The following is a 25,511-nucleotide window of genomic DNA, read 5'->3' as shown; positions in this document are numbered from 1 at the left end:
TGGTTATGTACATGGTAATGCATTTTTCTGGGTTTCATTTTCATACATTAATCACAACTCACAAATTTACAAATGTATTTTCAGAAAAAAATCTATTAGCTTAAATGTAAATCTGGAATCTACTTAATATAGTCAACCGCAAAATAGATTGAATATAAATTGAATTTTAAAATAGATCTTAATTTCAATTTTCAACTCAATGAAAAAATTATTCATGATCATTTTTGTTACAGTTCACCGTACTGTTTTTTCAAACGACTGAAACGCTAACAGTGGCAGTTTATTAAACCATACGGTTTTTCATTGGACGTTTTTACAGAGTTTTGTTTCCTTATCTTTCATGTTCATGTTTACAACATAATTCGATAACGTGAATACGTAATTTAATTGAATGAATATTAATTATTATACAAATTAGTAATTACTGAATAACTTACTATAATAATTATTCGGTTTCCGATTTTGTTTATTGTTATGTATACTCAAATTTAAATCCATTTTTAGATTTACAATGTCCGATACTGAAGATGTATACATGTGTGAAGATGACGAAGATTATGGTCTTGTAAGTTAATTTATTCTAATACTTTATAAAATACACTTTTTTGTTTTCAATTTTGTATTTAGGACTTTAGTATTCAGTATTTTAATACATTTTATTTAAGATACTTAAAATAATTCTTTAACTTGAAAAAAAATATACAAAATAGTAATAGTGGCTTCTTACATATATTTTTAGTTATTTAATTAAAAGCAGTATTTGTATAATATGTTTTTGAAGTATAAAACAATAACCCTTAAACATATGTGTGTATTAAAGTATTAAACTATTAAACAAATTCTTAATTTTTTCTATAGGAATATTCAGAAGATAGCAATTCTGAACCCGATGTGGACCTGGAAAATCAATATTATAATTCCAAATCACTTAAAGAAAAGGATCCTAATGCATCATTAGTGTCTTTTCAAAAAGTATTGGATCTTGAAGCTGGCGAAAAAGGAGAATGGGGTTTCAAAGCTTTGAAACAAATGATCAAAATTAATTTCCGTCTTGTGAGTTAAACATACAAATTTGTTATTTGAAAATTTAAATTAGATAAATGTAAATATTAATAATATTAATTATTTTTTGTACAAATAAAGTAGTATATATTTAGTAATCTTATTCTACCTAAGGAAATATAACTTTATAATGATATTAAATCTACTATTTCCATTAACTACATATAAACATGTATGGCAAATAATTTGTATTCTTATATTTATTTAGTTTTTCATAGTATCATATATTACCTATTATTATTTTAATTTTGTTCAGAATAATTTTGATGAAATGATGAATCGTTATAAGCAATTATTAACATACATAAAAACTGCAGTTACTCGGAATCATAGTGAAAAATCTATAAATTCAATTTTAGATTATATTTCAACTTCAAAAAATGTAAGTTTCTGAAATACATTAGATAATAGATATTTTATTATTGTAATATCTTGATTTAAAACATATTTAACATAATATTTCTTTTAAATGTAGATGGATTTATTGCAAAATTTCTATGAAACGACTTTAGATGCATTGAAAGATGCTAAGAATGATAGACTTTGGTTCAAAACTAATACGAAATTGGGTAAATTGTACTTTGATTTAGCCGATTACAATAAACTGACAAAAATCCTAAAGCAGTTGCATGCTTCTTGTCAAGTAAGATATACCTAAATTTAAATACTTGGTTATTATTACTCACCTATGTTGTATAATTTGAATTTATTATTATGTATAGTTTCTCGTAATATGTAACAAAAAGATACTATTCCTGCTCAATTACTTAATCTTAATGTTTATTATAAATATTATAATTAAAAATTATTTACAATTTAGGTATAATTTTTTCATTCTTTTAGAACAAATTAAATTTTATGGAGCTAACAGTACCTCTATTTATTTTTTTGTTTTATTTGCTGTATTATCTTCACTAAATGGCATTCTGTAAACAAATTTTATTAGGCTCATGAACTTGATATATAATTTTTGATTGGATTAAATAAATTAATTGAGATTTTCATTTTATTTTATTTTTATTGTCAAATATGTACACTGAATTTAATGATCTTTAAAAATTTACAAATTCATTATTTGACCTATCAAAATTATTAAGTAGTATCTCTTTCGATTGTTTTAACACCTTTAAATAAGGCATGATATTTTAAAATCTGAGTTTTCAACAAAATTTGACATTCGTGGTAATTGAAACTAAGCGACATAATACAATTACTTTTTTTTTAATAGTAGTTTCCTTAATGAATTTTTTACTTTAAAAATCATTAATTGAACCAGTATTACTTATTGAATTTGCATAATAAAATCATAAACATCCTATTACAATATTAGTTTCATTATATTGTTTTTTAATATCCCAACGTGTTTGTGTACTTTTATATATTCTATGTTTAATAAATCATTTAAATATATTTTTTAATGAATTGTTAACATTATAATTCTAGACTGATAATGGTGAAGACGATCTTAAAAAAGGCACTCAACTGTTAGAAATTTATGCTTTAGAAATACAAATGTATACAGCACAAAAGAACAATAAAAAATTAAAAGAACTTTACGAACAGTCACTTCATATTAAATCTGCTATTCCTCATCCTTTGATTATGGGTGTTATTCGAGGTAAATTAAAAAAAAAAAAATGAAGTAATATAATTAGAATTAATCTCAACATATAATTTTACAGAATGTGGTGGTAAAATGCACTTAGAAGAAGGCCATTTCTCTAAGGCACATACTGATTTTTTCGAAGCTTTCAAAAATTATGATGAATCTGGAAGTCCTCGTCGTACAACATGCTTAAAATACCTAGTTTTGGCAAACATGTAAAAGTTTTAAGTTAACCTTAATAATGATTAGTTAAAATTAATAATTATAATTGTTATAAAAATTTAAGGTTAATGAAATCTGGCATCAACCCATTTGACTCACAAGAAGCTAAACCTTATAAAAATGATCCAGAAATATTAGCAATGACTAACTTAGTCCAAGCTTACCAGAATGATGACATTAAGGAATTTGAAACTATCTTAAAAAATCATCGTAAAAATATAATGGATGATCCATTTATTAGAGAACATATTGAAGGTAAATTGGCTAATATTCTGATAAATTTTGCTGTTTATTATATTTAATTACATATTTCATTTTCTAGCCTTGTTAAGTAATATTCGTACGCAAGTATTGATAAAATTAATTAAACCTTATACTCGTGTTCATATACCATACATTGCAACTGAACTCAATATTGAAGAAAGTGATGTAGAAAGTCTTTTAGTTACATGTATTCTAGATGAGTAAGTTTATTTCCTTTTTTAAATATATTTTTTACTATATACAGTTTGTATTTTAGAACCATTAAAGGCCGTATTGATCAGACAAATCAAGTGTTAACTTTAACACTAGTTGATTCAGCAACCAACCGTTATGCAGCCATAGATAAATGGACCAATCAACTGGCCACTCTCAATTTATCTATTTCGCAAAAAATATTTTAAAAATGTTCAATGTAATTTTTTTTTAAATAAATATTTTACAATATATAAAATATTATGATATTAATGTCTGAAATGTTCCAAATCAAAAGAATATTAATTAAAATATTTTTGGAACAAATTTTTAATAGTTTGAAATATACTGAATATTTTTTTTTTATAATTCATCTTTATCTTTGATTTTTTCTAGCAATGTTGAAAAGAACTTGGCTTTTGATAACAATACTTTTGCTTGATTTTGGTTGTTTTCACTGAAAGCTTTTGATAAATCCCTAATAACATACAAATATTAATTATATACCATAATAAAATATTCCTAATTAAATTATGTAACTAACATGTATAAGTCAACCAACATATCATCAATATCTTTCTTCAAACCTTCAAGAGATTCTTTTGTACTAACTTCTTCGACTTTTTCATTCCAATCCATTATTTCACATAAAAAAGTGGTATCCATTGTTATAGAATCTTCATCAATACTCAAACCACCAAGGTGTAACATATAAAGGCCTCTTAGAAGTGGATTCAATAGAGTAGTATAAGATTTATTTAAAAGAGAAGAAAATGATTCTGATAGTAATTGTTCTTCCTAAAACACAATTAATTTTAAGACATGATTAAATATATTGAAATAAACAAAATTTACTTTAGTTTTGTTGGAAAATCGATCTGGGTGCATAAGGTTTTGTAGTTTTCTAAAGTTTGATGTCAATTGTACAGTATCAATGTCATACTGAACATTGATGTTAAATAGCTCAAAATAATTTAAATTCTGATCTTTGGGTGACTGAATTATTGAGCAATTTTTACAAAATAGACATGGTCTGATGTCTAATGTTGTTTGACAGTTCCAACATTTGAACCCATCATAAGTTACATACGAATGGCCCTTGAATTTATTATATCTGATAGTGTCTTTCTGTAGATATGAGGGTTCTAAAAATTGTCTAGCTGCAGAATGATGAACGTTCTGATATACTGTTCTTAATAAGCTATTTCCAAACATACTTGTACGCCAATATCGCATCACAGACATTATAAAATATGTAACAATACAATAATCGATAAAGAAAAACAAATGACTAAAAATCAATACTTATGTATTGAATTTAACTTATTTTATAATTAAATATTTATAAATTTTTTACAATTTTACTCTGCTTTTTGCTTCTTGCAAAAGTTTTGTTTGTCTTATGTCATATATAGTCGATAAAAAATATATTGATAATATAATGATTATGAATAATGATAACATTCTTTCCACTATCACAGATAGATAACAATTAACAATGCATGTTAATACATCATGATCTTAAATCTTAATCTGATACGTCTGAGTCCAAACTCTAGAAACGTCCAACATATTTTATAAAATTAAATCCATCGTTTAAATAATAAATATTATTTGGTCATAAATCATGATTATTTTGTAGGTAACTATATGTATAATTTTTTAACTTTCTATTGAATGATTTATACATTAAAAACTATTATAATGTTTTGTATGTAGTTTTAAATCTATAAATAAGTCCTATTTTATCTTAAAACTGTGATTAAATAAAACTGTTTCTTGATTCCGTAAAGATTAAATATATCTTAAATCATTGATATATAAGTATATAACAAGTAGCAAATAATAATTAATAACTAAACAACTCAAGGAAAAAAGACGGATTTCTCGAATAAGATCAAAAAGCGTTAATGTATTGCAAGGATACAGGGTGTGATGAGTGAATTGTCTGTAATCACGTATAAATACTTAATAAACAAGAAAAAATAGTAAAAATAAATAATGATGAATACGATGTTACGGATGCTGTATAGAAAATAATAAACAAATAAGCAACAGTGCAATACAATTAATTATAAATTATATTAATTACAATAATAAATAATAATAATAATTTTTAATTTGAATACCTACTACCTAGTATTAATGCTAAACTGCTAAACAAATAATAAAACGTAAATAACATATATTATAAAATTGCCATTTGAGCAAGATTGAAGATAAACTTTTTGTTGTAAAATAATTTATATAATATAAATAATTATAGAATACGATATAATCAATAATAATCATATAATATAATGATATAAATAACCAGTGAATGCATGACTTGAATAAAATATGTTAGGATTACGTCCATAAATTCAAACATGAAAGAATATTAGAAAATAGAAATAATTTACTAGAGATCGCTGCGTGAGTATTTTATTTTGTTATCAAAATATTCAACTGAACACTTGGGCGGGGCTAACCCATCGATGCTCATCAAATAGTCACACTGGACGCTACATAGTTGTAGTATGTGACAGGTTACGTTAAATTTTTGTTAGTAAATAAAATTATTGTAATTTCCGTTTCCTGCGTTTTGTGATTAATTAGTCATTTTATTTTATGTTTTAGTATACGATTTAGTGTGGTATCGTTTATTGTTTCAGATATCTACAGGTCCATATAACAAGTGTTGCTTTTTATTGCTTTTAGTATGCAGTGTATGATCACCCGTTAATGGAATTTAAATCTAAGGTATTTATCATGTTAGGGCGTAAACCTTTGGTAGTTCGGCTATATTATATAAATTAACGATGTATATAATTATAAGGTATATAAGGTTTAAATATTTATTCTTGATTCTCTGAATTTATGATTTGTATTTTAATAGATCATAAAAATTAATTTAATAAGTTATTGTAGTATATAGTATTTACACTATTTCGTGTTGAAGATATTGAAAATCACATAGACATTTACTCATATTGTTATTAGCCCAATATACATATTTATAAATTTGATGCTTTTTTCAGTATAATTTGTAAATTATTATTAATTTAATCAATTGAAAATTATATTTGTTTACATAAATGTTTTCAATGATAGCATTTGTGCATTTATTCAACATACCAACAACCTGTTGATTTATTTTCACATGATAACTGTTTATTTAAATTTCAACTTACCTAGCATACTTCATATATCTATTTAGTTACCATAATATCTTGATAGGGGGCTATTAAGAGTTTTTACCTTTTTCTTTATTGATATATAGTTTAATTTGGAGCTAGTAAGTTGAAAGTAGCAAGCTATTAGTCAACAATTAGAGTGACCAATGTGCTTAATTGATGCGGTTCTTGAATACCAATCTGTTTACTTTTATCATTCTTTAATTAATTATTTATTATGTTTTTTATATTTATCTTTTAATATGAGCTATTAACACAGTAGTAATTAGTCATAATATAATTAAATTAACAGTCCGCTTTATTGTATTAAATTTTCAGATTTTCCAAAATGATTTCTATTTATATGATACTTACTTTAATTTTAAAACTTTGTGTGGGACAAGACTATCTTTCACCATCATACAAAGTTTCTCAAGAAAATGACTACTCACGTACTACAAAATCACAAAGTGATAAATTATTCAATAATTTATATGATTGGAAAAATAATTATGATAATAACATTATCATCCCTGATGCGTAAGTAATTTCTATTATTTAGTGTTTATAATGTAGAAATGAATAATTATTGTACATATTAATTTTGATTTTTGATCTTTTTAGGAATTATTTTGTGGTTGCAAGTCGAATGGTTAGACCAGGTCAAGTGTACAAAGTAGCAGTCACTGTTTATAAAGCCAAACAACCAATTTCTGTTAGAGCTTCAATTCAAAGAAATGGAGTTGAATTAGCTTCTGACACAAGTTTAATTAAAGAAGGAATTCAAGAAACATTATTATTATTGGTTAGAATCAATATTAGATATTTTTTTCAAATCTCTTAAGAGAATATGATTTGTTATTTAAATATATATATATTGTTACATTTAGGTTCCAGCTACAAGTGTTACTGGTGATTATAAACTAAGAGTAGAGGGCTTATATGATGGAATTATTGGTGGATATGCATTTAATAATGAAACTCGATTAAATTTTTCACAACGATCTATGACAATTTTTATACAAACTGATAAACCAATATATAAACAATCTGATATTGGTATGTAAATTTTAAATGGATATTAAATATTTTAGATTTAAATAATATCAATACAAATAAATAATATTCATTTTAGTTTATTTCCGAGCAATTCCAATTAATACAGAGTTAAAAGCTTTTGATAATCCTGTTGATGTATATATCCTTGATCCAAATCGCTATATTATGAGACGTTGGCTTTCAAGACAAGTATATATTTATTTATACAAATTCTAGTTCTCATCTACATTTTTCTATTTGAAATTATTTACTTATAGTCAAACTTTGGATGTGTAAGTTTAAATTATGAAATGTCTGATCAGCCTGTGTTTGGAGAATGGACCATTCAAGTCGTAGCTCAAGGGCAGATTGAAGAAGTTACATTTTTAGTAGAAGAATATTATCAAACCCGTTTTGAGGTACATTACATTTGTTTTATAATTAACACTTATATTATTGATTTATTCAATTTATCAGGTTAATGTTACAATGGCTGCTTATTTTTTTGATTCGGATAAATATTTGAGTGGCTATGTAATGGCAAATTATACTAGTGGAGGACCTGTAAAAGGAAATCTAACATTAAAAGCAACAATACGACCACTCAAAAACGGGTTTAAAAATTATGATGGTCCTATAATTGAAAAATATTTGAGTTTTGTAAGTTAAACTAATAATTATGTATATAATCTACAAAATAATTGAATATTTAAGATTATTTATATTTTTCCTTCAGGATGAAGAGCGTCCTTCTTGGTATCCTAAACAATCTGAATATTCAAGAATAAATCAAATACCACATTTACAATGGGTTAGTATTTTTTAATTTACACACATGTATATATATATATATATAGTAAATTTAAAGAAATTTAATATTCATAATTTGAATTAGGTACCATTTAGTTTTTAATTTAATGATTATTTAAATATTTTTATTTTCAGTTTTATGGTGTTTATAAGTTCAGATATCCTTTAAGTGAGTTGCAACAATTAGTTTCTTCTTTAGAAGAGACTGAGGTAACTATAACAGCCACAGTAGGAGAAAGATATTTAAATGAAATTGTAGAAGGCTATTCAACTGCAAGATTTTTTAACTCTTCAGTTAGAGTTGCATTTTTGGGTGGCTCACCACAAGTTTTTAAACCAGCTATGCCATTTTCTATTTATGTAAGTACAGTTTTTGTTTCTTTTATATTTATGAGTATTTTTTATTTATTTTTATTAACAAAATTTAAATATAATCTAATAGATAACAGTTTCTCATCATGACGGATCACCATTGGATAGATACAGATTGTTGCTTGGTCGCTTAGATATATCTGCTGAAGTTATGATGAAATCTGGTAGTCGCAGAACTATTGATACAAAAATGTTAAAAATGTCAACAGATCACGAAGGAGTATTTGAAATGAAATTATATTTACGTAAAGAATTAGGTAAATTGTATATAAATAAAATATGTAAACATTTAAAATAAATATGCATTCTATTTTATCATTAGGTCTTGAAAATGAAAAACGTGCTTCAGAAGTATTAAAAGATATTGAATCAATGAAAATATATGCCTCATTTAAAGATATGTATGGCGAAAGATCAACTACAGAACTACTTTTACTTACTCATTATTCGCCTAGTCAACATCATCTTAAAGTTTGGACTTCAACTAAAGATGCCAAAGTATTATTATTATTTAATATTTGTAATCTATACAATCAATTAATTTTAAGCCCAATGCTTTAGAATAGATTGGTTACCAAATATAAATAATGAATATTTTTAATTTTGACTTTTCTGTGCTATTTAACTGAAAAACTCTTAAATTAAAGTGAAAACATATTTAAGAAGTAATTTTTTGGTATTTTTGAATTTTTGATGCAAAAAACAAATATACATCTTACTTTGTTATTTATAATTATATTTTACAAAAAAAAAGAATCAAATATTATAGAATGCGACACTGATCGTTAAATTTAAGTACAATATTATTTATCTTAAAGTGAAAGAAACAAGAAATTTTCATCAGTTTAATTATGTTGTCTGTTTTTTAATATTCTATTTTTTATTGATTTGCAGGTTGGACAGTTTATAGTGTTCCATGTACAAAGCAATTATTATTTAGAATCATTTGATTATATCATGCTTTCAAAAGGTATGATATTAGTAACTGGACATGAAGTCACTCATGCTTCAACAATCCGAACATTTGCTGTTACTTTATCAGCTGAAATGGCACCAGCTGCTACTATACTTGTGTATCATGTTGGTAAATTTGGGGATGTAGTTGCAGATAGCTTAACATTTCCAGTGAATGGAATATCAAGAAATAATGTAAGTTAAAAAAAAAAATTTAAATAAAAAAAGTTGTGAGCCAGTCAATCAGAAATTATTTTTAATTCCTATTTATATCAATCAAATTATTTTTGAAATTAGCAGTTAGTAACTAATGTTAATTACAGTAACATGTTTGCATTATTTTACTTAAAATTAATACAATATCATATTATTTTTGTTTAATTGTTTGCACAACACGAGTGTTTTATAGACTTAAAATATAATACAATGTTATAAATACATATATTTATTACCTTATAATAAATTATTAAATTATTTATATAATTTATTTGTTTAAAAACATTAATTAAATTTATGGTTTTTGTGCACTACTAAATTTTTATTATGTATGTTATATTATTTCAGTTCACTGTTTTTATCAACAATCGTAAAAGCAGAAGTGGAGAAAAGGTTGAAGTAGCAGTATATGGTGAACCTGGAGCATATGTTGGGTTATCTAGTTTAGATTATCCATTCTATGGTCTACAAGCAGGAAATGAATTAACATATGCTAAAGTAAAATTTGCAATTTTGTTCAAACTTCCAACTAATATTTCATATTAATTATTAACTTATTCGTTAAAATTTAGATTTTGACTAAAATGGAAAGGTTTGATGAAGATACAAATGGTACAATTATGCACACATGGCTTTCACATGAAGGTTCTCCTGATGAAATAGTTTATTTTCCATCATCTACTTTTGGAATAGATGCTAATCGTACATTTGAGTAAGTATACTAAAAATATACTATGTATAAATTATTACATTTATTAATTTTATATATTTATTAAAATTATTATTGTAAATGTCCTATTAGTATTTATAACACTTTGTTTTAGATTTGCTGGTGTAGTTGTATTTACTGATGTTGTTTTACCAAAGCGAATGACTTTATGTAACCAAACTCTAGGATATGCTGAATGTCTTAGTGGTCGCTGTTATTTAGCTAATAGAAAATGTGATGGACATATTGATTGTGATGATGGCACTGACGAAGCCCTATGTAAATTTATAATATTGAAATATTAAAAATATCTATAATATTATATTACAATTAAAATGCAGTTTAGTAATCACAGTCATTAACCAGTTTTTATTTAAATAAAAACATATTTTCACTGTTGTAAAACACTAAATTTGAATATACTTTGGAGTGTAAACCAAAAAATTACTTACTAATAGTATGTTTTTTAAGCTTAATATTACATAACAACAAATTAATTTTGACCATCTTACTTCCTTTTTAAATTTAAATATGCTGGTAGATGGAATTACCAAATTTTGGCAATTGTACTTTGCAAGTTCAACTTATATAATTTTGAAACTTAAAAACTGGTATTGTTTCATAAATAAGAATAGAAACTTTTATTCGTTCTAATTACATAATAAATAATTTAAAAAACATAGTAATTAAAAAATTCAATTTTTGCTATAATTTAAATAATAAATTACCATGACCAAAATTTGATTATTTTATCATATTCTACATATAAACATAATAATTTAATAATAATATTTAAAAAAAATTGGCTATCAAAGTTTTTGAAAAAGTTATTTTATTTTTTCTCAACATCTCATTGAAAAATAAGCATTATTACTTATTTGCAATTATTATTATGATCCTAATCGTACTCAGATATTTAATCATTTTGCTAATTTCAACTTCTATACTTTTTTATTATTATTTATTGTAAGTATATATTCTTAAGGCTATTTTAAATGACTAGCACCTATGGCGTTTGCATTTCAAAACTATAAAACTTAGTTGGAAATATTTTAATTAATTGTAGTATTTTAGTATTAATAAACTATTCTTATGTTGTTTATTACAACATATTTTTGATATATTACTTACTTGAAAATGTCTTGATTAATATATTTTAGAATAACTTTCTATTTCTCCTATGTATTAGGTCCATTGTATAATCGTACAGAATTCAATAACTTTCGAAAGTTCCGTTACAATCATCTACAAAGACATTATGACAATGTATGGATGTGGCGAGATATTAATATTGGACCTCATGGGCGATTCATATTTGATTTAGACGTACCCCATCGACCTGCAAATTGGATGATTACTGCATTTAGTTTAAGTCCTTCTAAAGGCTTTGGCATGATTAAAAAGCCCATTGAAGTATGTAAATGTCTAATAATTTAGTATTTATATTATTAATCAAAAATCATTTTTTTTTTTTTTTACAGTACATTGGGGTATTACCATTTTTTATGAATGTTGAAATGCCTACACATTGTAAAGAAGGTGAACAGATTGGAATTCGTGTTACTGTTTTTAATTACATGTGCAGTAGTGTTGAAGCTGTTGTTGTTTTATTTGGTTCAGAGTCGTATAAATTTGTTCATGTTGAAGAAAATGGAATAGTATGAAATACCATATAAAATATATGCTTATTTTGTAACTTTTTTTTTATGTTCCAAGGTAAACTCATACAATCCTAGAACATCTCATGGTGATCATCAATTTTTTGTTTATATTAAAGCGCAAGATGCAGAAACTGTTTACCTACCTGTGGTCCCTACAAAACTTGGTGATATTACCATTAATATTGAAGCTACCACATTAATAGCTAGTGATCGAGTGACTAGAAATTTACATGTTGATGTATGATCATTTTTAAAGTGTTTATATTTATCATATTTTTTATTAAAAAATATAATTTTATCTTTTTTGTAGTCTGATGGAGTACCTCAATACAGACATCAGTCAATGATCTTGGATCTCAGTAACAGAGCTTATGTTTTCCAATATTTGCATGTAAATGTAACTGAAACTCCAATTATACCATATAGTATAGATCGTTACTATGTTTATGGGTCAAATAAAGCTCATGTTTCATTAGTTGGAGACGTTGTTGGACCAATTTTCCCCACCATGCCTGTTAATGCAACATCTTTGCTTAATTTACCCATGGTAATATTAACTATATTATTAGTATTCGGTACTAATTCAATTGATTGTTTAATTTTTTATTATCAGGATGCTGCTGAACAAACAATGTTTAGTTTTGCAGCTAATTTGTATACTACAATTTATATGAGATATGCAAATCAACGAGATCGAACACTGGAAAAGCAATCATTCTACCATTTAAACATTGGATATCAGCGTATGCTATCATTCATGAACAAAGATGGATCATTTAGTCTTTTCAGAAGTGATTGGTATGCTTCTTCTTTTGTAGTTATTTTTTTCTCCTAATATTAAAGTTATAATTTTAGGAATATGTCATATCCAAGTGTATGGTTGACTTCATATTGTGCTAGAGTATTCCAAGAAGCAAACTTTTATGAGTGGGAAAATTTCATATTTATTGATCCACAAGTAATTAATTAATATTTCTTAGTAGAATAATATTTTGAATATTAATTATGTATCAAAATTAAATCATTAATTAATTAGGTTATTTCAAAAGCTTTAATGTGGGTACTGAAACATCAAACTGAAGAAGGTTCATTTTATGATGTCACATGGTTTCCTGATCGTAAAGTTAACAGTTCCATACACAGATCAATTTTATTTGGAGCTAATAGACCACAAAGATTTTCTAATATATCATTAACTGCTCAAGTTCTCATAACATTAACAAACGCAAAAGATATATCAGGGGTTAGTTAATATTTATTTTATATTAATTTAAATTTAATTTGTATGTATTATTTTATTTTATGATAGGGTCTGGGTTCCAAATTGGCTCAAGGTGAAAGTAGAGCTGTAAAATATTTAGAAAAAAACATGAATTTATTAAATATGACTGGTGAACCGTATGAAATTGCACTTGTTACTTATGCATTAATGTTGACCAAGTCTTCATTTGCCGAGTTTGCATTCACCTTATTAGCTAGACATGCTAGAAGAGAAGGTATGTTTTGTATTTTTATTTATACATATTGTATTGTACAGTATTTCATTTATTTAAGTTGTAAATGGCCACGTTCGTTTATACAAATTAGTTAATAATAACAATTATTAATAAATAAATAAATACAATACAATACAATACACAATATACAATTTATTTAAAATTCTTAAAGTTATAAATTAACAAGTATGAGTTATTAGCTTTCATTTAGTATTTGATTTACTGGTGAATTTAAAAGTATACTAAAACAATAAATAATGACAAATTATATTTCTCAATAAATTTTAATCTATAATCCATAGAAAAAAATATAAAAAATTCTAAAAGACTACATTAAAAACTATTATTTACAATAATTATTATTAAAATAACATATTTGAATAAAACTAATTATTACAATAACTAAGCATTAAAAGAAAATGAATAGAATACTTTTTTTAAATGGTGACAAATGAAAGAATTTTTTTCCTTCTTTGTCCCACTCCAAGCGTATTTACAAATTCTTCCCACTTTCATACTTACACTAGGGCTAGGATTTATATGTAATGATAAACTAAAAATATGTACATGTATATGTAATCAAAATGGCCAAAAATAAAAAAATTTAATAAAGAAAATTTAAAAATATGTTAACATGTTAAATTAAAATACAATTCTACATCATTTTTGGTTTATACAATTCATTGTTTTTAATTTCTCATCAATCTAATTTGAAAAATATAGTAATATGTTTTTAAAAATAAAACATAAATAATAAACTAATAAAAAAATTCAAAAAGTAGTGTTAAATTAAAATATAATTCATGTTGAAAAGAATGACGATTTGGTCTTAACACTGACTTTAACTTACTGAAAGAGCGTTCTAAATCACAAAATGATATTAGTGCATATTTCATGGCTGTTATTTCCATAGGCGAAAGATTAAGCTCCATCATGTCATCCAAAATACCACAAAGAATATTTTCTATACATTTAATAGTTTTCAGTCTCGAAATTTTGTTTAAAATGACACTCATTTTATTTTTTATAATTCAGCTGTTGTACCCTCTGATTCATTAATTTTTAAAATTGATAAATCAATAATTTTTAGGTTTTCACTCAACAGAATTTTGATATTTTCTAACTTTGATATTGATTCATCCAAAAAATTAAAATTAGACACAATATATGATAGATCAGATTTTAAATTGGATCTCTCAAAAATGTCTTTTCTTGAAAATTGATGCTGTATGTTCAGAATCCAACATAAATTCTATATTTTTAATTTCATTAAAATATTTGGAATAATAGTTTACCACTTGTAACCATGTCCACCACCTTGTTATTATTGGCTTTGTAGGAAGCGGGATGTTTGGGTAGCTTAGATAAATTATCATATGTCATTTTCATTATTTGTCAAAAATTTTTATCAATAAAAATTAAATGATTGATTCATCACTATTTATTTTGAAATAAAAATGTTTTGCCATTATTTGTGTGAGAGCGTACAATAAGTAACATACTGAGTACATATTTTTACAAAGTATTGTTAATTACTTTAGAAGATCAGATCAACTAATAAATATAAAGTGTGAACTAATGAAAAGAGATTAAAACCATATTTATTAAAGATAATCATAAACCTGTGCAAAAATCTTAGTCAGTCATATCTATCTGTAGTTGTATACTACTTGATAAATTGTATCCTATAGCAGTTTCAACAGCCGGTAGAAAGTGTTTGTCAGTAAACCGCTTATTATATGACAATCAAAATTGCTATATAAATTTTAAACGAGTTGATGATGTTATTACACATCAATTTTCATTTCATAATTATACAGTGGGGGATGTTCCTTACATAATTAGTTACTTCTATGATAAAATAAAATGTATTACTAAATATTTTTGTAGGTGGATTGATGTATTGGGGTAAAGAATTTGTACCTTTACCGCCAACAAAAATGGAGAATCAGAAACCATTTTTATTACCACGTCTGCCATATAAATATGATTCTATTAACATAGAAACAACAGCATATGCTTTACTTGTTTATGTTGCTAGAAAAGAACCTTATATTGATGATATTGTTAAGTGGTTGAATTCTCAAAGACTTACTGATGGTGGTTGGGCCTCCACACAAGATACAGCTATTGCCATGAAAGCTCTAATTGAATACACAAACAGAAACAGGCTTAGAGATGTATTTACATTGACTGTTACGGTTGAAGCTACAGCTCTTTCAGGAAAAACAAAAATATTGAAAGTTAACAGTGCAAATATTGCACAGTTACAAAAAATAGAGGTAAAAATTAACTTCAATGTTTTACTGTGTTCCTAAATGTAAATTTTCTACATCTATTTTAGATTCCACAAGCTTGGGGTACTGTCAAAGTGCAAGCTAAAGGTTCAGGTTATGCTATTTTACAAATGTCCGTTCAATATAATGTTGATGTAGCAAAATTCCAAACAACACCACCTGAACAAGCCTTTGGAATAGTAACTCGTGCAGATTTTCATGGTCGCAATCAATCTCATATTACTTATCGTAGTTGTCAAAAGTATAAATAATAAAGACATAATTGTTTGACTTAAGTTACTAAATGATTTATAATTTAGATGGACCTACATTGATGAGTCACCTAGATCAGGACTGGCTGTTTTGGATGTTGCTATTCCAACTGGGTATATAGTGCAACAACAAAATTTAGATGCTTATGTATTGCAAAGAATTGTTCCAAATTTACAAAGAGCTCGATTTTTCCCTGGAAAGCTATTGTTTTACTTTGATTATGTAATATTATACTTTTATATTTTATTTGTATGCAATAAAAAAAATTTATATTTTTCTTATGTATTAATAGTTGGATGAATCAGAAACTTGTGTCAAATTTACTGTTGAAAGATGGTATCCTGTAGCAAATATGTCACGTTATCTTCCTGTTCGTGTATATGATTATTATGCTCCTGGTAAGGTTTTATTTATTGTAAATCATTAAATTTTATTTCAATACATTTTACTGATTCAAATAAACATATATGTATATTTTTTTTTTTCTAGAACGATTCAACGAAACAATATTTGACGCTTTACCAACATATTTGTTGAATATTTGTGAAGTATGTGGTAGTAGTCAATGTCCTTATTGTCCCATTTTCAATAATGCTAATAAATTGTCTATTCCAATAAAATTTATCTCTATTTTTACTATTCTTGTAGTTCACATTTACTACAATTTAATTACATGATATAATTTTATTATTAGGTGCTTTAGTTTAGATTATAGTATTAATTGAACACACTTTAAAAACCTATTTTTAATAAACCAAGAAATATTTTTAAAAATTGAATTAGACATTCCAAGACTGGCTAAAATATTTTAACATCTGCTTACAATTTAAACTTATTAAAAAAATATATATTTATTAATCTATTTATACAAATTGCTATTTAGTATTTATAGGAATAAATCTAAAGCTACATAATGATAGTCCAAACGCACATACTATTATATTTTCTAAATGCTGTATTTTAATAATGCACCAAAGTATGTAGTACATGAAACTAATTAGAAAGGCATAACTCACTTATATTTATAAACTCTTTTTTTAAAAATATTTTGATGATACTAATATATAATCAGTAAAACGTTTATTAAATTTCTAAATTTAACAAATACCATAATGTGTAAGTTGTATTAATCGTTAAAAATTCCTCCTTTGAACAAATTCTAATATGTACTAAGTAATAATATAATCTATTATATTATTTAATATTATAATTTCAATTTTAAATAAAATAATTAAAATCTCTTGTGCGATCAAAAATTATTTTTTTCCCAACTTAACATTTAATTGAATCTCATAATTTGATCAGTATTTTTATTTGTTAAGTATATTTATTTTGTAGTTAAATATGATTCAGTTTAAAGGGTTCCATTTTATTCAAAAACTGGTTGGTTGCCATTTATTGAAATTGGAACGATTATTTCAGAAACCCGTCTAGCATTGTAACTCTATGGTTGTTTAATTTTTGGTCAAATAATGTGTTAAGTTAAGAAACCAGTTAATAAATGGCATTTGATGGCTTTCTGCAGCAAACTGGGAATTTTAAAATTTTGCACTTAACAGGTTTCTGAAATAATCTATTCAAATAAATTATAATAAAAATAAGATGCAATACATTTAACATTTTAATTATAAATTACAATTCATGAATAGCTTAAAAGCTTGTAAATGATTTAAAGATAAAAAAAAAAAGATCGAACACATTTCAAACAACACTGAAATATATTATTATAATGATGTTCTTTCTTTATCTTTAATTAAATAAATGTACCTAGATAATCTGTCATTAATTTATGAAATTTGTAATGAACTACAAAAATGTTATTACTTAAGTGTTAAATTTAAATTAATTTAAACTGATTTTATACTTCAAATTAATATTAAGTTGCAACTAATGCCGTCCATTGTTACATTTTTTTTATATATTTATATATATACATATATATTTGAATATTGACTTTTTTAAATGTATTTTAATATTTAATATTTTGATGTAAATAAAGAAATATATTATAAAGAAATTACTTTCTTTTTTTTTCTTTTTTTTTTTTGTTGAAGTAGTTGTAGTATGAATGTTTTTCAAATATCATTGCGTGACAAATCAATAATAAAAAGTGAAAATCATCCTAATGTACCATGACACTACACTTATTTTATTATATTTCAATCCATGGAATTCTTCATTTACAAATAGTTGTCAAATATCATGTATTTGTTACTAAGTTCTCTTTTTATCAGTATATTAAGTTTTCGGAGTTTTTCCGATGGTAATACAAACTCATCAAATGATCATTTACTTATTGAACATAGTGTCACTCTAGAGAGTGCTGAAAATGCAATTCAACAACTTGTACCAGATTTGAGTAAAATTGATAGTAAATCATATTATGTATGATTGTAATTTAAATTATTATCTTATTAGTGATAGGATTTGGTTGTAAAAATTGTACTACGAGAGAAATTGAATATTGTTTGTCCAATGACGTCATTGAAGATCATTGTTGTTGTCAAAGGAAATATCATGGTATGTTATTCATATGTTATACACTATATAAATATATTTTTATTTTTTGATATATATTAAGTTATACTAAAATATTTATGTTATAGAAGTATTCCCTTACATCGTACATACTTGTTATGTAAGATCTAGAAATTGTGAACCTACTGTTAGGGACTGTGGAGTATTTGATCGATTATTGACTTGTTGTTGTCATCATCATCTTGGAACAAAATGTAAGTAATATACTGAACATTTTAGCAATTTTATTAATTATTGTTTGATAATAAATTATACATTATACACTTAAATTATATACAAAAGTTTCATTACTATTTATTTATGTTAAAATTAATAATATTTGTTATTATAAATATATTTTATCTTTATATTAATAAAGGTAATTTATCTAAATGTGGCATATACATATTCGGAATAATGTATATTATATTATGTACCAATAAATATTAAAATATTAATTTAATTGTCTATCGTATATTTTAAAATCTTTATAAAAAAATTAAATAAGACAATCTGTACTACTGTTAAAAAATTAATAAGTTAATTAGGTGCTGATATTATAGTAATTAATTTTATTATAGATTATATAATAGGTCGATTAAATTTTTTCCAAAAATATTACGTTTTAAAATATTATTGTGTATATAAAATACAGCCAATACAGGTATATTATGTTTAAAGTTTCAAGTACCAATAAATAATTTTAACTTTTAAATTACAACAAATTATTTAAGACTATTATTCTTTACGTGAATATCTAATTTCTTCCAAAATTGAACTTAAAATGTCTTTGGAAAAAACTGTGTTTATAAATTTTTTAGATTTTTTGGTTACAGTATAAAGAAGTTTAAAAGAAAACTTCTAATAAATATTAAAATAATTCCATTTATATTTTTTAGTTAGGATAAATAATATCATTGATCATACATGGTATTATATTATACTATGTATAATTTATGATGTTAGGGAGCTTAGATAATAAATATTAAAATATTGAAAGTAATGTGTCACAGTTTGACAATATTATTTTGTAACACATGTTACAAATATATGTCTAGTATTTTTTTTCAAGTAATAAAAATGTAATTAAAATAATTTTGTATAAGTAATTACTAAAAATACAATGTGTTACTGTTTCAATTATTAAGAACTAAAAAATAAAATTTTAATTTCATTACTTTTATCTCCAGGTAATGATTAAATAAATTTTAACTCAATTAATTTTTAAAAGTAATTTATTTACATTTGTTATAAATTTATAATATAATTTTTTTTTTAGGGAAAATCAAAACGTCATCCTCCATTAATGGTCAAAGTCGAAAAAGCAAAAGCTTGTTTCTTTTTGGATTAACTATATTCCTTATTATGTACAATTATTAAATTTTTAATTACTTTTAAGCTTGTTAAGTAATTTTATGTTTATAGATAGCATGTTAAACTACAAAAAAAAAAAAAAAATGCACAGTTATTTTCTTAAATTATAGTTTTTAATTCCATAACATTAAAATGATAAATGACTCGTTTATTCATTCAAGTTTTGTTATACAACAAGTGCCAATTATAAGTTGTATACTTGTATATAGTCACTCTATACCAATTTATTGTTTTAACATACAAAATGCAAATGTGGACAATATTTAATATTTTACGCATTCAACATAAATATATGTAGTATCTACCTATTAAGTAGGTAGGTATAAATTAAGTAAGTAGTTATTATGAAAACAATTTATCCCCATTTGATTATGCCATATGAAAAAAATAAATTTAAAGTATATATACTTATTACAAATAAGTCCGAAGAAATGACAAACGATATTAAAAATAATCTTAAGTTACAACTAATTCGGGTTTTTTTTATTTAAATAATCAAGAACAATCTAAAAATTAATTCAAAGTGGGATATAATAATCTTGAAAATTAATGGCTAAATTTAGAAATGTTAATCATTTACTGAGTGTTGAATACCGACTAGAAGTTTAATATTGTTACCAAGTAGAGATCTAACATACTCCATACAGGCTACAACCCCCTTTCAGTTTATAACTTATTTTATCTTTTTCCTAAAATATAAATTTGATTTGGTAAATTAAATAGATTTTTTATACAGCTGGTACATATATTAATGGAGGATTAATTTTAAAATATGATATCCAGATAGAATTACTAATTTATTATTTTTGTGCATAACTTAATCATATAAAAGTTGTTAGTAAAAGAATACTAATTCACATAAAATGTTTAAAACTCCAAGTATAAATAATCGTTCTCAGGATTTTGTTAACAAGACTGGTGTACTTATTTTTCTCGTTGTTTAATTATTTTACTTAATTAAAACTATCTTCAATATAATTTAAATCGTACTAAAAGTATCTTAATAATTTAGCATTTGAGGATCAGAGGATACCATAAATTGTTTAAAATTATCAAAAAGTTTTTAATTGTGAATAAAACCATTTGCGCATTCACGGAAAATTATTTTCTTAGGGAATTTTCCTTCCCAATTTGTTTAAATAAATACTACATAGCATACATATGCACTCACGTTCGTGCATTTATTCTATTTCTAGTACAAATAAAAACACTAATATATAGCTATCAAATAAAAAATAGTTATATTGCCAAATACTTAAGACATTACAAAAAAATAATCAGTCTTAACATAAGTCTAGTGGATACTTAACATAATAAATAAAAGTAATAAGTTGATCACATTGTATTTAAGTATTTACAAATAATGAGACATTTTGTAAGCAATTAATCAACTTCTTCGATCGTAGGTCCTCCAGAGCGAGAACCAGGATCACCACTATGAGGCGCGTCACCACTTTTTCCTGCGCCGTGTATCTTCATCATTAGAGCCGAGCAGCTTTTTTGGATCTCCTTTAGTTTGTACTCATACTCTTCTTTGTCTGCCAACTGGTTGTTATCCAACCACTGAATGACAGCATCGCATTCCTGTTTTCCGGTGTTCCGCTCGGATTCAGTCAACTTGTCGCCGGACTCGTCCAAAGCTTGTTTAACACCAAACACGTAGCTCTCCAGCTGATTCTTAGCCGCTATCTTGACCTTCTGACGTTCATCCTCTTCTTTGTACCGTTCGGCCTCGCTAAGCATACGATCGATTTCAGCCTGAGACAGGCGACCCTTATCGTTCTTAATGACTATATTCTTGGAGCGTCCAGAGCTACTGTCCTTGGCTGACACGTTCAAAATGCCGTTGGCGTCCAAATCGAAAGTCACCTCGATTTTGGGTATACCTCTGGGTGCCGGAGGTATACCGGTTAAGTCGAAAGTTCCTAACAAATTGTTGTCCTTGGTCAAAGCTCTTTCTCCTTCGAACACTTGGATGGTGACGGCCGGTTGGTTGTCCGCGTATGTGGTGAACGTTTGGGTTTGTTTACACGGAACAGTAGAATTCCGGTCGACGATTTTGGACATCACGCCGCCCGCAGTCTCAATGCCCAGTGATAAGGGGGTAACGTCCACGAGCAACACGTCTTGAATTGCAGAACTCGTATCACCGCTGAGAATGGCCGCCTGTACCGCTGCACCGTAGGCTACCGCTTCGTCGGGGTTGATGGACAGATTGAGGGGTTTTCCGCAGAAATAGTTCTGCAGGAGACTCTGGATCTTCGGGATCCTTGTCGAACCACCCACGAGTACCACGTCATGTATGTCTCCCTTGTCCATTTTGGCGTCAGCTAACGCCTTCTCCACCGGAACCAGGGTCGATCTGAATAGATCCGCACACAGCTCCTCGAATCGTGCTCGGGACACTCGGGTGTAGAAATCGATACCTTCCATCAGAGCGTCGATCTCTATGACGGCCTCAGAGCTGGACGACAACGTTCTCTTGGCCCGTTCGGCAGCCGTTCTCAACCGTCTCAACGCTCTAGGATTCGCGTGCACGTTCTTTTTGAATTTGCGCTTGAACTCTTCGGCCAAATGAGACACCAGCCGGTTGTCAAAGTCTTCGCCACCCAAGTGCGTGTCACCTGCCGTTGACTTCACTTCGAATATCGAACCCTCGTCGATCTGCAGAACGGATACGTCGAACGTGCCACCGCCCAGATCAAATATCAAAACGTTTTTCTCTCCTTTCAAGTTCTTGTCCAGACCGTACGCCAAGGCCGCAGCTGTTGGTTCGTTAATAATTCGCATTACGTTAAGGCCGGCTATGACTCCCGCGTCCTTGGTCGCTTGTCTCTGTGAATCGTTGAAGTACGCCGGCACCGTGATGACAGCGTCCGTCACGTTTCGACCCAAATACGCTTCCGCGGTCTCTTTCATTTTCGCCAGCACCATCGAACTGATTTCTTCCGGCGCGAACATTTTTCGCTCACCTTTAAATTCTACTTGGATTTTAGGCTTCCCGCAGTCGTTCACAACTTTGAACGGCCAGTGTTTAATGTCCGCTTGCGTATTTTCGTCGTCAAAACGACGTCCGATCAAACGTTTAGCGTCGAACACCGTGTTGACGGGATTCATTGCTACTTGGTTCTTGGCACCGTCACCGATCAATCGTTCAGTGTCGGTGAATGCCACATAACTAGGGGTGGTCCTGTTGCCTTGATCGTTGGCGATAACCTCTACTTTACCGTGTTGCCATATACCCACGCAAGAATAGGTGGTACCCAAGTCGATACCGATCGCTGTTCTTCCAGTCATTACGTCAATAGCTGTTGATTTTTTTCACACAGTAAATCAATACGAAACGAAAATCAAAAATTAAAAACGTATAGGACACTGTAAGTGTACACCAAAGTATGTACGTACAGCACTAAGGCAAATCAATTAAAAGATAATTAAAAATTACTTGAGTTAAAACGCGTACTAAAAAAATAGTTAACACGTACAGACTTCGAAAAGCACAAGAGTCGCAAAGAATCGTATATTTCGCTCAATGAATCGCACTAGTATCGCTTCGAAATGGAACTAATGACGAGTAGCGCGCCGTTAGCGTTTATATATCCGACCAAACGTTCGAGAATGTTCAAGACGTTTCGCGAGTGCCGCTATAAGTGTCGCGCCGTCCCCTTAGTATACCGCTACCAATGATGCACGTGGTTTAAAATAGTTTCTACTAGGTATAATATTATAGTATTTTATATATATATATATATGTATGTATATAAATATAATATGACGATGGTGTTATAGAAAATTCGCGAATTTTCTCAATCTTTCTCGTTTTCCACTGTGTTTATTATAAAACGTTTTTGTATTTGTTTTTTTAATAATTTATTTATTTATTTATAAAAGGAATTAACGCCCATTCCACTTTTTATTAACAAAATATTTAAAATTAAAATTAATTTAATAAACATAAGTAATGAATACATTTTAAATTATAACAAGAAAAGATACCAGTGGCCTCTGTATAAGAATAATAATTTCATATTTTCATCAAAGTTTGAACTTTAAATGTCTATGGAAAAAAATATTTTATATATTTTTTGATATCTTAAGAACTACTTATTATAAACCTTACGTTAAATTGTTCTAGTTTAACTATAAATATTGGACATTTTATAAGTTTAGACTTAACCAAAATTTAAACTTTAAATGTTTACACGAAAAAAAATAAAAATTGTGTAAAATCAATACGTTCATATAGTTCTATGCGTAGAATCTATTTTTTTTTTTAATTTAACTAAATTTATTTTTACTGGAAAAATTGACAAAGCGATCTGTACAGTGTACTGTTACCATATTATTAAATGTATGATTCGTAGTACAGTTTTGAAACTATCAAGTTTTTTTTTTATAATTATTTAAAGGCATAATATACAATTTATCTCCTAAAGATTAAAGAACAATAAGAATATGTGATAGATAACAGAATTACATTTTTTCACGAGTTGCAAATTACAATAGTCAATAGAAACATTGAAAGGAGCCAAGAGTTACCAATTACCCAGTGGTATAAGTGGTAACACTACTCAAATTTGTTATTTTCATTTTTTTGTTTTGTTAATTTAAATTACTAACCATTAATCATTGAGTAGGTTACGACACTAGATTTTCTGAGCATTCTTGGGTGTTTTCCAGGAATTGTGAGAATAGAAAAGCTATAATATATAAGGTGGTTAATACTTAATATGAGACAGGAGTCTGATAGTCTGAGGTAGAATATTTTGTAAAATCCTTCTTGTTAACTACTTATTCATTGATAATTTTGATTTTTATAACGGTATACGATATTAGAGAAATAAGATCGGAAATTGGTAATCTTACGAAAGTAATTATTTTAGAAGGTTTGAATTTTGTCAGTGTAATTCCACATTGGCTTAAATAGAGATTTAAATGTATATTAGAAGTTTTGTATTTAATTTAATATTCTTGTTTTTGATCATGAGAGTTCTAAGCAAGCGGAGGCATGAATTTAAGGCAAGGCTTTTGGTTTTAATGTGTTGTGATAAAATGAATCAATGGTCAATAATTAGACTTAGGTACTTAGTCAATTGAGATGTATCAATTTGAATATTATCTAGGAACACCATGGGACAGAGTGAATTTAATGTGTAGTGATTTGGATTGATTGACTTTGAAACACCAACTTTTTATACCAAACAGCCATTAGATCGAGGTGGTTTTGGAGATTAAGGAAGGCAGTATAAGAATTTTTATGAATAGAAATAACAACCTTTTCGTTTGCAAACTCAGCAACTATTGTGTTTGAAGA

At 26.6% G+C, this 25,511-nt stretch overlaps 5 protein-coding genes across 6 annotated transcripts; 3 read left to right on the top strand and 2 right to left on the bottom strand.

Moving 5' to 3' along the window:
- Nucleotides 1–416: 416 nt before the first annotated feature.
- Nucleotides 417–3,605, top strand: LOC112599359 (COP9 signalosome complex subunit 2). The gene is made up of 9 exons (XM_025346234.1): nucleotides 417–565; nucleotides 859–1,053; nucleotides 1,319–1,444; nucleotides 1,538–1,705; nucleotides 2,506–2,680; nucleotides 2,745–2,883; nucleotides 2,955–3,145; nucleotides 3,213–3,354; nucleotides 3,411–3,605. Exons 1-9 carry the CDS (start codon nucleotides 512–514, stop codon nucleotides 3,553–3,555), a joined length of 1,335 nt encoding a protein of 444 aa, XP_025202019.1. The 5' UTR covers nucleotides 417–511; the 3' UTR covers nucleotides 3,556–3,605.
- Nucleotides 3,606–3,658: 53 nt separating this feature from the next.
- LOC112599356 (co-chaperone protein HscB homolog) lies at nucleotides 3,659–4,686 on the bottom strand. The gene is made up of 3 exons (XM_025346230.1): nucleotides 4,202–4,686; nucleotides 3,891–4,144; nucleotides 3,659–3,824 (listed from the first exon to the last, which is right to left on the bottom strand). Exons 1-3 carry the CDS (start codon nucleotides 4,589–4,591, stop codon nucleotides 3,710–3,712), a joined length of 759 nt encoding a protein of 252 aa, XP_025202015.1. The 5' UTR covers nucleotides 4,592–4,686; the 3' UTR covers nucleotides 3,659–3,709.
- A 1,163-nt stretch (nucleotides 4,687–5,849) lies between these two features.
- Nucleotides 5,850–16,994, top strand: LOC112599274 (CD109 antigen). Of its 2 annotated transcripts, XM_025346082.1 has the most exons (28): nucleotides 5,850–6,088; nucleotides 6,841–7,041; nucleotides 7,126–7,306; nucleotides 7,392–7,560; nucleotides 7,637–7,749; nucleotides 7,818–7,958; nucleotides 8,017–8,199; nucleotides 8,276–8,350; nucleotides 8,485–8,709; nucleotides 8,792–8,978; nucleotides 9,044–9,219; nucleotides 9,616–9,870; nucleotides 10,240–10,389; nucleotides 10,464–10,603; nucleotides 10,716–10,879; nucleotides 11,790–12,013; nucleotides 12,082–12,258; nucleotides 12,317–12,499; nucleotides 12,572–12,808; nucleotides 12,875–13,059; nucleotides 13,117–13,219; nucleotides 13,298–13,504; nucleotides 13,571–13,757; nucleotides 15,648–16,039; nucleotides 16,102–16,295; nucleotides 16,354–16,528; nucleotides 16,599–16,704; nucleotides 16,796–16,983. In XM_025346082.1, exons 2-28 carry the CDS (start codon nucleotides 6,851–6,853, stop codon nucleotides 16,981–16,983), a joined length of 4,908 nt encoding a protein of 1,635 aa, XP_025201867.1. In that variant the 5' UTR covers nucleotides 5,850–6,088; nucleotides 6,841–6,850. The 2 variants fall into 2 exon arrangements, with proteins under 2 accessions (XP_025201867.1, XP_025201868.1); XM_025346083.1 differs by lacking the exon at nucleotides 5,850–6,088 and having other exon boundaries at nucleotides 6,851–7,041; nucleotides 16,796–16,994.
- A 1,514-nt stretch (nucleotides 16,995–18,508) lies between these two features.
- LOC112599276 lies at nucleotides 18,509–20,247 on the top strand. Its single transcript, XM_025346085.1, has 4 exons — nucleotides 18,509–18,665; nucleotides 18,725–18,826; nucleotides 18,913–19,038; nucleotides 20,103–20,247. Exons 1-4 carry the CDS (start codon nucleotides 18,509–18,511, stop codon nucleotides 20,201–20,203), a joined length of 486 nt encoding a protein of 161 aa, XP_025201870.1. The 3' UTR covers nucleotides 20,204–20,247.
- Nucleotides 20,248–21,484: 1,237 nt separating this feature from the next.
- LOC112599275 (heat shock protein 70 A1-like) lies at nucleotides 21,485–23,730 on the bottom strand. Its single transcript, XM_025346084.1, has one exon. The coding sequence runs from the start codon at nucleotides 23,492–23,494 to the stop codon at nucleotides 21,581–21,583; it is 1,914 nt and encodes a 637-aa protein (XP_025201869.1). The 5' UTR covers nucleotides 23,495–23,730; the 3' UTR covers nucleotides 21,485–21,580.
- Nucleotides 23,731–25,511: the final 1,781 nt, after the last annotated feature.

Source organism: Melanaphis sacchari, unplaced genomic scaffold, assembly GCF_002803265.2.
Source record: "Melanaphis sacchari strain LSU unplaced genomic scaffold, SCAv2.0 Contig50_pilon_pilon, whole genome shotgun sequence".
Classification (NCBI taxonomy): Eukaryota; Metazoa; Arthropoda; class Insecta; order Hemiptera; family Aphididae; genus Melanaphis; species Melanaphis sacchari.
Note: the sequence above shows the minus strand (reverse complement) of the source record. Positions and strands in the feature narration are given on the sequence as shown.